The following is a 12,978-nucleotide window of genomic DNA, read 5'->3' as shown; positions in this document are numbered from 1 at the left end:
TTCCCGTTTTCTTTCTTTCTTTCCTCTTCGACTATTGCTTCTTCTTCTTCTTTTTCTTTCCTTTGTAGGTGGACGGAGGTCTAGATGGCGAGACAGTCAAGAAGGCCGCTGCGGCAGGCGCTAACGTTATCGTTGCAGGTATCATTCTTTCTTTCTTTCCTTCACGAGCAATGGAGGGGGAAGAACGTAGGAGAAGAAGATGAGAGAAGGAGAAGAACGGGAGAGAGGAAAGGCGAGGTTAAGGAGGTTGTCGGTGGAGTGAATCTTTGAGAATACAAAAAAGAGAAGGACGACAGAGAGTTAGAGAATTTAGCATGATAGGAACATCGTCATACAGACAAAAGAGAAGACGACGAGAGAGAAAGAATCGGATTCTCGTATTCTTTCCGATGGAGAAGTCTTTCCTGGACCGGTCTCTGTATGTCGTCTCCTCGTAACATTAGACGGGGAACTGGCACTCTTTCAGAAGGAAGATCTTTTCTCTCTCTCTCTCTCATAAGAAAAGACTTCTTAGGCCGCCTCTACTCGATTGTCTTATGCTCGTGTTCTTTGCAGCAAATGCGAGGTGTATGTACATCCATTCATCCGTCCACACCACAGGTTCCTAGGTTTCTAGATACGTGCATATGCATACATAGATACATGCATCTCCACACATCTCCATACATATACATCTTCACACATACATGTTCATACCTACATTCCTACACCTAGATACATACATCCCTCCTCCGTAGATTCTATGGAAAGAGTGTTGTCTATCTATCATCCGTCTATCTCTGCGGGTTGTTCTCTGTCTCCTTTCCTACAGGCACTAGTTTATTCAAGGCGGAAGATCCGAAGGCCCTCATGAATCACATGCGCAGCGTAGGTCCTTGTTTCTTTCTCTTGTTCTCGGTGTCTCGTCTCCCTCTTGCAGATCTATCTCTCGATGCAGCTGGGAAATGAAACGACTTCTTTTTCAACAAGATAGTTGCCGTGTTCTTCTCTTCTTTCTCTCCTCTCTCTTCATCTAGCGGGAGAGAAGCGACGCTTCAGAATAGTTGATGCGAGAGACAAAGTGACACAGATAGAATACGATCGAATCGCAGAGAAGGGATGAGTGTCTATATAGCTAGTGAGCTTACGTGTCTAGACACGTACCTACTTTGTCGCATCAACAGCTTATGTGAACCCCTACATGAGAAGGGGCGTGTAGTTATGCGGCACTTTCCTCGCATAGATAGAAAGAGGAGAGAGAGAAAGAAGAATGTTCTTTAGCTATTCCTTTTCTATTCTTCTTCTTCTCCTTCACCTTCAGCTGTCCATACACTGGAGAAGAAGAGTGATGCCTATGTCTTTTTCGAACATGTCACCTAGGACGCCCCAAGTCTGTTTTCCTATGACGGGATTCTCAGGAAGAAAAGAAAAGAATCTTCTCAGGCTCTCTCTCTCAGAGAAAGACAGGTGTTCTGCTTGTGTATAAGACATAGAAATGAATGCCCTCTCTGGGAGTAGATAGATCATCGACGCATACATACACAGTCTCTCTTTGGTGGTGGGTAGCCCTACCTCTTAATACATTGCAAGATAGAAGCGAAGCGACCGCCTCTCTCTGTTGTCTTCATCTACAGTCATCTCTTCTTATCCCTAAATTCCACCTATCTATATAAGGTGCAGCTCCCCGCGCTTTCTTAGTTAATAGAGAGAAGGAAGGTGCGAAGGAGAAGACAATTTCCTGGCTCGCGTCGAGATGTCTCGATTCTTTCTCTCTCGGTTTAGTAAGCTTACAGATCCCCTCTTTCCTGGGTATGTAGATATACATAAATATATATAGGTGTATGTGTACATGTTGCTATACAGGCTGTCGAAGCGGCTTCAAGTACATGGTGAACGGAACGTCGCGAAAGAAAGAAGAAAGACATGCATCTTCTCCTTCTTCTACTTCTCTCTTCTTCTTCATCTGCTTCTACGAGGGAGAGAAGAAGTCGTAGGAGGAGGAAGGAAGAGAAGAGCGAGAGAGAGAGAGAGAGACATATATCTTCTTTCTTATCTTTTTGCTTAATTCTTTCATTTTATGATAGCGGACTTTCCTTCTTTCTTACGTAACTGTCTTTGATTCTCTTTTCATGTGAAGTTGTCAAATGCAGAAAGTCATGCGCCTTGTTCTTCTTCAACGGCTATCTTGCTCTTCTTTCTTTCTGTCTCACCCTCTCTCTTTCTTTCTTTCTATGTCTTCTCCGTGTATCACGAGCGAGGTAGATAGATACATCGCATGCCTGTAGTCCATCGTCTGATACGATAAGAAGAAAAGAAGAGAAAGAAAGAACGATCAAACGAATTTGAAGATGAAGACAAAGAAACAGTCAAGAGGGTGTCTAAAGGGGAGACTGGAATAAACAAAGAAGGTCATCAAAGAAGAGGGAGAAAGGAGAAGTAGCGAGGAGGAGAAAGGTACGAGAAGCGGGAAGCTATGCGCTGCATTTCTTTTGAAAAGAGAGAAAGAAGAGAGGTGTGGAAAGCTAGATGGATAGAAAATGGTAGATTAAAGATCAATCGATTTGTCCAGGTGTCTATGACATCTATGCAAACTCTGTCTCTCTTTTACCTGTTCCTTTTCTTGAGAGAAATCCATAAAGAAAAGAATAAGAAGAGAGAGAAAGAGAAAGAGAGAAAGGACGAAGGAAGGTCATTTGAGAAGTCTGCAAGAGTCAGTCGATTGCTAAGAGGAATGCAGTGTGCCATGGTATTAGATAGATACGTAGGTAGATAAAGAAGCAGTCGCGACCATTTTGAGCCTTCCTTCTCTTCTTGTTCACCCCCTTCCATATCTCTCTTTCCTTTCTCTTTTCATTCTCAATCCTGCCCACTTCATAAAACTGCTTCTATTCTTACTCACGACCACCTCTCATCCTTCTGATAGCCCCTTTCGCTTTCCTTTTCTTCATAAAGGTCACTCCTTTTAGATCTTCGACCCAAGTTCTTCTTTATGCTGGAGTCAGATCTCTTCTTCTTCCTCTTCTGCTTCGCTTCTCTTTTGAATTTATTCCTTCTTACATGCACAGACATGTATGTCTTTCTTCTATTTTCATTCCTAGATCTATCGACGTTGTTCTTTCGCCGCTATCTTAGATGACAACTATCTACCTACGAGAATCTGTCTCCCTGTCTATGGATTTGTATGGGTTTCTGTTTGCATCGCTATGCTTGACGAAAATGATAAGATTTCGAGAAGTTGTCTCCCCCTAGTTGGTGGCTGTTCATATCTTTCCTATATCGCATGGTAGCATCCTCGAGGCAAAGAAGGAGAGAAACAGTCAAGGGACTTGTGCTTTTCTTGGGAGGTCAAGAGGGAGAACTCTCCGTCACTCTTCGATCGAATGGAGAGCAGACATTGCAAAGATGATTGAGTATCTGTGTCATCTGTCTTTCTGTCCTAAAGTGCTTTTCTTAACGAACAGAAGAGATTAAAGTCAAGTTCTTCTTCTCTTGAAACAAAACTTCTTTCCGAGCCTACCTCTCTATCTCTGGGATGACAGGGGGGAAAGGAGTAAAGAGCTTCCTAGACGGGTGTCGCAGGGGCAATCGATATGAAAAAGAAGATCAAGGTTAAAGGAGCACTTTAGTGGTAGAAAGAATAGACATGTTCTTTCTTTTATGCTTTACCTCATGATATCTGCAAGTCTTCGATACAGTTGTATTCAATGCACAATTGCTCTTCCTGTACGAAGAGATATGTAGATGGAGGAACGATAGATAGATCAGATAGAGATCGGGAGATGAAGATAGATAGAAGAAGATACTAGGTGAGAGAAGCATTCGAGTATCAGTGAAGATAGATAGGTAGGTGTGCACGTACAGATGTCTGTGTCGATCGATCACGCTTTTGCGCTTCGACGGCTCTTTTCAGGGGATGACATCCCTCTCATTTGATCCAGGGAAGTAAAGACGGACAGAGGAGAGGAAGATTCTATCTATCTATCTGTCTACCTATCTATCTGTAATCTGTGTATCTATCATCTGTTCACGTAGGAGGAAAAGATTTACAGAATTGGCGAAACAGGAATTTTTCGAAGAAGGATGTTTCTTAAGTGCTCGCGTTGTCTTTTTGACTGGCAAAAGAAACGAAAGAGAGAAAGAGACACATCCCGTACACCATCAGGGGGGTGTACATACACCTCACAGCCTTCACCCCCTGGGGGTGTCAATAATGACTCAGCTAGCGAAGACATTAACTAGTTTTGATCTTTTTCTGAGCCATTCTCTGTACCTGCAGGACTCCTCTCCTCCTCTTTATTTTCTCTTCTTCTGTCTACTGAGAAGACGAAGAGAAGAACAAGAGAGTGACCGGGGTCGCGGGTGACTAATCGACGTCTCCCATGCAGGTAGGAAGACAGAGGAAAAGGCAGAAAAGAATAGTCGGAGAAGGAAGGACGAACTCATGAAGAAAAGTGACAATGCCAGATTGGAGACAGAATAGCTATCTAGATTCATTGGGGATTATTAAAGACTTCTTCTTCTTGCTTTTCTTCACACGGCACGGCAACGACATACGAGGGTCAATGAAAAGTGCTGAAGAAAATAGATGTATATATATAGGGCCCTTTCTCCCAACTCACGTATATATACGTACATGTATTATACATGAATAGACTGTATGTACAGCACATCTATAAGTGACTCTTTTACTTGCCAGACTTCTTATTACTCAAGACGGGTGGTGTATATACACCGCACAATTGTCCTCCTCCAAATGCCCAGACAAAGAGAGACTTCACGAAAACACTTCAAAATAGGAAGAAGATATTATTCCTCTCTACTCTTACACATTCTCTCCTTCTCTTCTTCGCTCTTCTTCCTGCTTCCCCTTCCTCTTCTTCTACTCCTGCCCTCCTTCGAAGCCGAGACTTGTCTCTATTCTCCCCACGACTATTCCTTTCTTCTTCCTCTCTTTTTCCTCCCTTCCTACCTCTTCTTCTTTTTCTCCCCCCTCGGTCCCATCGTCTTTCCACACAGGTCTTCTCTCATTTCGTCTTGTCTCTTTCCCCGATTCTTATGTTCCCCCGTCCTCTTCACCCCAGAGAGACACCTCAGGTGTGTCTTCATCTCCCTCGTCCTCCACATCCTCGCGCTTTCGATAGTACTGAATCTTGTCTCTTAAATCGATTTGCTCCGCAGACAAACGGAAAGGATCTTCATTCAAGGTAGCTTCTCCCCGATCGACGCGCCGTAGCCAGTCTTGATGGATATTGTGAACGACGTCAGGATTCTCCATGAGGCTCTCATACTCCGGCCCTCGTCCTTTAGCTAGCTCAGGACTGAGGAACTCCATCCCTACAGACACAAGACATATACAAAGATAGATAGACAGAAAGAAAGAAAAAAGAAACATAGATAGATAGATAGAAAGACAGACAGACAGATAGAAAGGAATGATATGGACTCGTACGTGATAGGGATGTCGAGGTGGTCTTGGTAAGCATAGTGGAGAGCGGGATCTCTGCGATGGAGAAAAAATAGAGGGGGAAAAGCCGTCTGTGGTTTGCTCGGGGGGATAGAAAGATCGAATAGAGAGATGGAGAGAGAGAAAGAGGGAAAGAAAGATGAGAAAGAGAGAGAGAAAGATTGAGAGGTGGAGAAGAAGGAGAGGGAGAGAGGTGAGGGGGTAGGTTGATCGATGTGAGAGAGGCAGACAAGGAAAGATAGGAAGGTGAGAGAAATACTGGACAGTACTGTAGTCTTCCTGGCGAAGAGAAGAAGAGAGACAAGACCTTTTGTCTTTTCCTCTGACATGTCTGGGCTTTCGCTATATATCAAGGGAGAAAGTAGAAGACTTTTCAGATAGAGGCAGAGAAAGATAGAGAAGAATACCCGCTAAAAATGATCCTTCCTACGAGAAACTGTAGAGAGTGAAGAGAATGGAGAAATATCTTTCTCAGAGGGGAGAAAGAGAGAGAGGGGAATTCGCAAGGGGGGGGGGATGAAGTAACAGAAAGAAGCGCATTCAACTGACGACTTAAGCCTTTCTCGTGACCTCTCATAGAGATAGGAAGAATCCCTCTCGCTCTCTGTCTAGACTCACGCATGTGAGTGAATATGTACATATATAGATGTATCTATAGATGTATATAGATATAGATCCATATGTGTAGAAAGATCTATCTCTCTACTCTATAAGTACACATGCCTATCTATATATCTAGGGCACTCGTAAGTGTTTGTCTAGCGCACGAGATGCATATAGGTACTCGGAGGAGTGAATGCTAGATAGATAGTTTGACATGCAGGGACTCCTCCCTCCATCTTCGAAGAGACTCAACTGTCTACATATGTGTAGTCTATAAACATCGATAAATATCTCTCTCTATACATATATGAAATGTGTATACACATATATATATATATATATATGTCACGCATAACAACATCCATCCCGTCGTTGTTTCCTCTCTCCTTTCTACTGTTCTCTACAAGCTCATCGTCTTCATAAACCTCTTTTAAAATCTCTATTTCCCTCTCTTCTGCCTTTCTCCCTTGTATTCTACCTCTCTCCTGCTCCTCCCTCATTCTCTCTCTCTATCTTTCTCTCTTCCTTCCTTTCTTCCCTCTTCTCTCCTTCTTCCATACATTCCACCCCGCACATGCCCACCCTAGTCTGACTCTCTATCTCCCCTCTTTCTCGTCATTCATAGGCATGCAAAGACTCCCCTCAGTCACACCTGAAGGGACATGATCTCCAGCCTTAACTTCTCCAGGAGACAGGTCGAAATCTTCCAGCGCCCACTTCAGTCTAGCTTCTTCTTCTTGGCCCAGATGTGTCTGCAGATGCGGTTGCCTCGTCGTAGGTGCCCAGTGCTGCTCCTCTTCTATCCATGTGAAGTGGCCTTTACGTACATGCTCCGCCGCCATCTCCATCTGAATTAGAGCTCTCGTCATCGTTGTATTGTCTACAGGCTTATCCCAGCTATAGGTTCCGTCATATCCCGATCCTAGGAGGATCGCCCCTGTCTCTGTATCGTTGTAGAGGATCTTCGTCTCTGGTTTATACAGCCACACTCCCGGCCGATAATCCGGCTCATAACCTTCTACACGGTTCGCTGCTAAGGCGGTCACCTATAGAGGAGAAGAGGAGAGGGAAAGAAAGGGGGGAGAAACAGAGAGAGAAAGAAAAAGAGAGGATGAAGGAATGAATGAGAGGACGGTAGGTAGGGAGACGGGGAGGAGGGGGGGGAAGAAGGAGTAAATGGGAGACATGATTGAATGACAGAGAGAGACGGAGACAGAGACAGAGAGAGAAAGAGAAGGGATGGAGAAGAAGGAGGACAAGAGAGAAGTAAAGCTGACGTGGAATGAAAGTATAGAAGATATAGGATGGAGTTTATAGAAATGGATTTGAGAGAGAAGACGATGTAGAAGAGTCGATGTAACAGGAGGCAGATGAGGAGAATGAAGTATCGGAGAAAGAGAGAAACACGAGAATGAGAAAGAAGGAGAGAAGACTGAACTTCTGAGAAGCAGAAAAAGCATGTACAATTAGTTAGAAAGGAGAGGACACCGCCTTTCCTCCTTTCGACTATGAGAGTCTACTGATATATCGTTGACGCAGCAGCCTCGGTGTACATACACCCCGTTACAAAGCCTATACCTATCTCTCTATATAGGTCCATATAAACATAAAACATACATCTCTATGTAGGATGGTCGTTCCTTTCACAGCTCTGTAGAGACAAGAGAAGAGCAACGTGAACGAGAAGAAGAAAGCGAAAAGAATCGGAATGGAAAAGACACGCCGAAAGGCTACGAAGCAAAGAACAGAGCAGGATGGACACCTACAGGCTCGTGTAAACATTCTTTCGTATCGATGTATGTATGAAAGATAGATAGATAGATAGATTGACCAATAGATAGACAGATGCACAGTCACCGCCTTCTTTCTTCTAGATGTCGAGAAATGCATGCACATGTAAGTGTGTCTATGCTTGCATGTAGGTACACGGCCTTCTCCTGCTTTCCAACTACATGGACGGAGAATCCAATCTTGAAAAAGACATAAAATTGCTCTTCCCTCTATCAGTTCTATGTCGTCAGAATCCTCATGATCTTTCCTTCTGGCACTTTTCGCGGCCTCGCTAGTCCGACCTCGGCCCCCCCCCCTCTTCTCTTTGCTACGCCTCTAACTACCCAGTCCAAAGGACAGATGCGTGTATGTGTAGATAGATAGATAAATAGAATAGATACAGAGCAAGTATAGAGAAATACAGAGAGATAGCCCGAGAGATAGATAGATATAGACCACGTATAGAGACAGAGAGACAAACAGCTACAGAGCATGTGAGAAAACAGGCAGATAGATAGATAAATAGATCAAAGATAGATAGATAGATTAAAGATAGATAGATAGATAGATAGAGACAGAGCATGGAGAGAGCCAGATAGATAAAGAAAGAAAGCTTTGAGAAGACGAAGAGGAGGTGGAAAGGAACGAAGACCTGGGCAGGGTGAGCGAGACGAACAACCTCATTGTTTCTTTCTTTCTTTCTTTCTTTCTTTTTCTTTCTTCTTTGTGATGGCTTACCATCGGGGGGTCAGGTATGTCTCCTGTTTCATCGTGTCCGACGACTTTGTAGGGTTCCCCGAAGTATTGTCCATCCGGGAGATGTAAGAAAGCCCAGTCTTTCATGTATTCTTGATAGAAGGGCGAATCGAGAGTATAGGCAGCATCGACGTCAGTAGGGATGCCCTTCAATCGATTCTCGATGAGCCAATCGACTTGGTCGTACTTCTCTACACACATCGCTTCTTCATGTAGTTCAAGTTCCCCCGCGTTATCTTGGCCTAAGCTAGGATTCGGCATGATCATATCTCTTGCTTTTCCATAGAAATCGACTTTAATAGCTTGGGTTAGAAAGAGAGATGTATACACACCTCCTCGTGTATAAGGCGCACGACGTACAAACTCTCTTGCCTCTTCGTCATACTCTCCAAAAAAGAAAAGAACCTCACCTAACGCTCTCTTCTCTACCGCAGACGGGCCCCACACAGATGACAACCAAAGAGAAGAAGAAGAAGGAGAAGAAGAAGAAGGAGAAGAAGAAGAAGAGGGAGAAGGAGTTAGATAGTCGGGTACTAGGCGTTCTTTGTTCTGTGTAAGAGAAGATCGGATAGCATGCTGAGCAATAGGAAGAAGAGATTCCTCTAAAGACGAAAGAAGTCGAGAAGTGACTATGTCATCATAGTCTTTCTTCTCTTCTATCTTCATCTTTCCTTCTTCTTCTTGTTCGTGTTGTACTCCATCTCCCTTCTTATTTAGCTCTTTCTCTATTTTCTCCTTTGTTTCTTCTCTTGATAAGCCAGACATTTCCTTCACCCTTTCGGTTCTCTCTGCACTCCTCTCTCTCTCTTCCCCATGTCTATCTTGCCTCCTCGTCTTCTTTTCTTCTCCATCATCTCTTATTTTCTCTTGTGTCTTGCCCTCTGTCGTCGCAACACCTTGGTCTTCTTCTCTTCTATCTCCTCCACTCTTCCTTGTCCTTTCCTCTCTTTCTCCTACCTCTTCGCGACTTCTCCCCTTTTCTGTGCTTGCTTTCTTCTTCTCTCCTCCAACTAGCGTCGACGGACGCCCGTTTTCAAACTCATCGGAGGCGCATCGCTTTACAGCCTTCATAGTGTAAGATTCCCCTGGTTTGACGTCAGAGGAAGGAACGATCTTCAACACAACAGACATAGCTGCATTTCTTGAGATTTCTCGATTCTCATCGACGGCATCTGGAGGGTCGAAGGGCCACTCCAATTCGTTCAACGCTTTCTCCGTTATCTTCGCTATGAGAGAAGCTAGCCTCTCTCCATTCTCAAAGAGATAAGAGGGAGAGAAACCTGCAGGAGAAGACACAGAAGAAGTGCTCGAAGAAGAAGCAGAAGAAGAAAGGGGGATAGACGACGAAGAAGTAGACAGGGGTAGATGACTCGATAAAGAAGACAAGGCTCCTGGAAGACATGCTTCTATTTTGCTGCGAAGATCCTTTCTATTAAGAGAAGCTTGAAGCAAAAGTATCGCTGAGCAAACGGCCGCGATCGCTTTGCTTTTTCTTCGCTTCCATCGTCGATACACTCGGCGACGCTGAGCATCTGTCATAGGGAGAAGCTGCTCAGGGGGGAGAACAAGATCACTCAGGCAGTCTTTCTGCGGGGCCATTAGAAAGGCGCGTTTCTCTACGCAGTTGCTTCGACATAGAAAGCGAAGATGTTTCTCTTGAAGCAGAGGGAGATAAGGAGATTGCGTGGTTGAAGATGGGGGAGAAGAAGACGGGGGAGAAAAAGAAGAAGAGGAAAGAGAGGGAGAAGAAGAAGAAGGTCTAGGAGGAGAGGTAAAGAATGCGAGAGCGCAATAGGTTTTGTCACGCTCTGCTGATCTTCTTTGGGATTTGCCTAATAAGACATGCTCTGTAGAAGCGTCAAACACTTCATAGAGATGGCATTCCCTATACATACCTAGGACAAGAGAAGAGAAGAAAGAAAGAAAAAAGGAGAAGAAAGAGTGAGAAAGAAAGAATTTCTTCCTTTTGAAAGAGATAAATAAGCCTAGATGAAAGGAAGGCTGTTGAAAATGAAAAACATCGATCTACTGTTGTCGTGTAAAGAAAATGAGAAAAAAGATAAGAAAGACAACGAAAAGGATAAAGAAAAAAAGAAGAAGAAAAGAAAGAAAGAGAAACTGAGAGGGATGACTTGCACACCTTGATATGAGAAGGGACAGAACAAAAGAAACCTACCCGAAAGAGAGAGAAAGAATGAAAAAGAAAGAAAGAAGAACGAACGGGGGATAAGAAAAAAGAAAAGAAAAAGTAGCTACACAAGAGATAGATAAAGAAAGAGATAGAGGAGATCGATCACGTTTCTCTCTTTCTCGATCGATCGATCGATGAATCGCGCGATCTCCGTATCTCTTCTCTATCTTTCTTCTTCTTTTTCTACTCGACAAAGAAGCAGGGTGTCAGAATGAATGAACAANNGAAAGAAAGAAAAAAGGAGAAGAAAGACAAACAAGAAAGCACTTCCTCTCTCTCGGCTGTCTGCAGGGAAGGCACGTTGGTCTCCTTTCGTATGCACGTTGGAAATAGAGGAGAAAGAGAAGAGAGAAACGTCTTTTTCGTGTTCTACTCTAAGTCAATGAGAAGAATGGACGAGGTAACCTCGAGAAGGATCTACTAAAGAGAAGAAGAGATACTTTAATATCTCTTCTTCATCTCCCTCACACTTTCCTTTCTCTAATACATGCTAACTTCGTGTCAACGCGTGTGTTTTCTCCCCACTCGCAAGATCCATCTAGATACATCTCGGTGTATGTTGATCTACATGCATATATACATCCATACATATCTCTATATGTGTTGATCTGTATATATATACAGATCTATATACACATCTATACGTGGTTAGCTCTATATACACAAATATATACGGCTAGCTGTATATACATAGATTTATGTCTATATGCATGCCTTATCTATGTATCAACGTGGCTCTTTCTCTTTCTGTTTCCTTCCTCTAGAGAGAAGATGAAGTGAGAAAACGAGAAGACACCACGGAGACTGAAGGTGAACAAGAAGAAAGAAAAGAGGAAAGAGAGGGCAGAAGCCAGAAGTCCCTTCGGACAACGAGATCTCGACTCCTGTTTCACAGCGAAAAAGTAGAAAAGAAGAAGCGTCAGATGGAGTACTCTAGCAGGCCGGTCGCTTTTCATCTACCTGCTTTATATCTTGGACTGCTCCTAAGAAATCTCTCCGCGTGATGCAAAGCCGGAGAAGCGAAGACAAGATAGTCTCCTACCCACGTCCCCTCTACTCTCCTAGACCAGCATCGACGGCCTTGAGGGGAAGAAGAAGGAAGATCTAAAGAACACAGTCGATAGAGATCAAGCAACTTCGCTGAGACATCGAGAAGTCTTGTAGAGACGCGCGCCCACGTCATGAAGGGAAGATGAACGCGCTGGTGCACTTGCGATTCCCAGAGATAATGCGGTGGACATGCAATATCCATCTCCCGTAGAAATGCATGCAGATCTTCTTCTTCTTTCTCTTTCTTCTCTCCTGTCTCCTGTGGAGGACAGCACTCTTCGCTTGTTGTTCTTCTTCTCCTCCTCTTCTTGGCCTTGTATTCGGCGTAAAGACGCTCGAGATTCTCTTCGTATTCGTTGAGAAGAAAAGGAAGTTTAAGGAGACAGAGACAGGCATAGAGACGCCAACCAAAAGGTACTGAAGGCTCAGCCTAAAGAAAGAAAAAAACACGAGAGAAACGCAAAACGACAAGAAGAGAGGAAGGACAAGATGATGAGAGAAGAAACAAGAGAAAGGAAAGGAAAAGAGAAGGATATAAACATAAGGTCCGAAAGGTATCGAGAAAGAATGCAGAACATGCAGTCACCATATATGGAGATGTGCTGTATATACAGAAAGAAGGGACAGCAGGTATACACACGTATATACACATACATACGAACACATATAGATACATATACATGACTCTATATCTCCTAGGAATGCGGGCGTCTAATGGTATCTCTTTCTTCACAGTTGTCTAGGGAGATATATGAGACCAGGATAGATAACTGTTGCTTATCGAAGAGGCCGGGGAAGACAGACAAGAAAGAGAAAGAGATAGGAAAGAAAGAGATGTCCTCTCCCCTTGCGAGATGACTCTTCAACAGAGCTCTAGAGAAGAAGAATTGAAGAGTGAGGTAGGTCTATGTACAGAGGAGCAGGGGGAGATTAGTAAGAAATAGGAGAAAATGAATAGCCAGTAATCCGAGTTTAAGCCTTCAAACATACTTGCATAGACTCTATACCCTGCATATACGTATGTATAAACTAACACGTCTATGTACATAGATACGTACAGAGAAAGAGAGAGAGAGCGACACACAGAGATAGACAAACATGTATGAATGTATCTAGATAGAGAAAGAAAGAGAGAGCGACACCGATATGTAGATAGATAGATAGA

At 43.7% G+C, this 12,978-nt stretch overlaps 2 protein-coding genes across 2 annotated transcripts in view; one reads left to right on the top strand and one right to left on the bottom strand.

Annotated features, from left to right (window-relative positions):
- The first annotated feature begins 63 nt into the window (after positions 1-63).
- On the top strand, positions 64-3,496 carry CSUI_006937 (uncharacterized protein). Its single transcript, XM_068067087.1, has 3 exons — positions 64-138; positions 812-948; positions 1,843-3,496. Exon 3 carries the CDS (start codon positions 2,453-2,455, stop codon positions 2,750-2,752), a length of 300 nt encoding a protein of 99 aa, XP_067920938.1. The 5' UTR covers positions 64-138; positions 812-948; positions 1,843-2,452; the 3' UTR covers positions 2,753-3,496.
- Positions 3,497-4,549: 1,053 nt separating this feature from the next.
- The window catches only part of CSUI_006936 (transmembrane), a 13,135-nt gene continuing 4,706 nt past the window's right edge, over positions 4,550-12,978 (bottom strand). Inside the window, exons 3-6 of the mRNA XM_068067086.1 lie at positions 11,724-12,243; positions 8,555-10,467; positions 6,699-7,092; positions 4,550-5,313 (exon numbers count right to left, since the gene is read on the bottom strand). Coding sequence (XP_067920937.1) covers positions 5,033-5,313; positions 6,699-7,092; positions 8,555-10,467; positions 11,724-12,243 — 3,108 coding nt within the window. The 3' untranslated portion in view covers positions 4,550-5,032. The remainder of the gene's footprint in view (positions 5,314-6,698; positions 7,093-8,554; positions 10,468-11,723; positions 12,244-12,978) is intronic.

The sequence above is a fragment of the Cystoisospora suis genome, assembly GCF_002600585.1.
Source record: "Cystoisospora suis strain Wien I chromosome Unknown contig_3581, whole genome shotgun sequence".
Classification (NCBI taxonomy): Eukaryota; Apicomplexa; class Conoidasida; order Eucoccidiorida; family Sarcocystidae; genus Cystoisospora; species Cystoisospora suis.
This window is presented reverse-complemented; position numbering and strand designations above follow the sequence as displayed.

Excerpts from the sequence above, each read along its gene's own strand:
- CSUI_006937 (XM_068067087.1), top strand. The coding sequence starts at position 2,453 with ATGCGCTGCATTTCTTTTGAAAAGAGAGAAAGAAGAGAGGTGTGGAAA.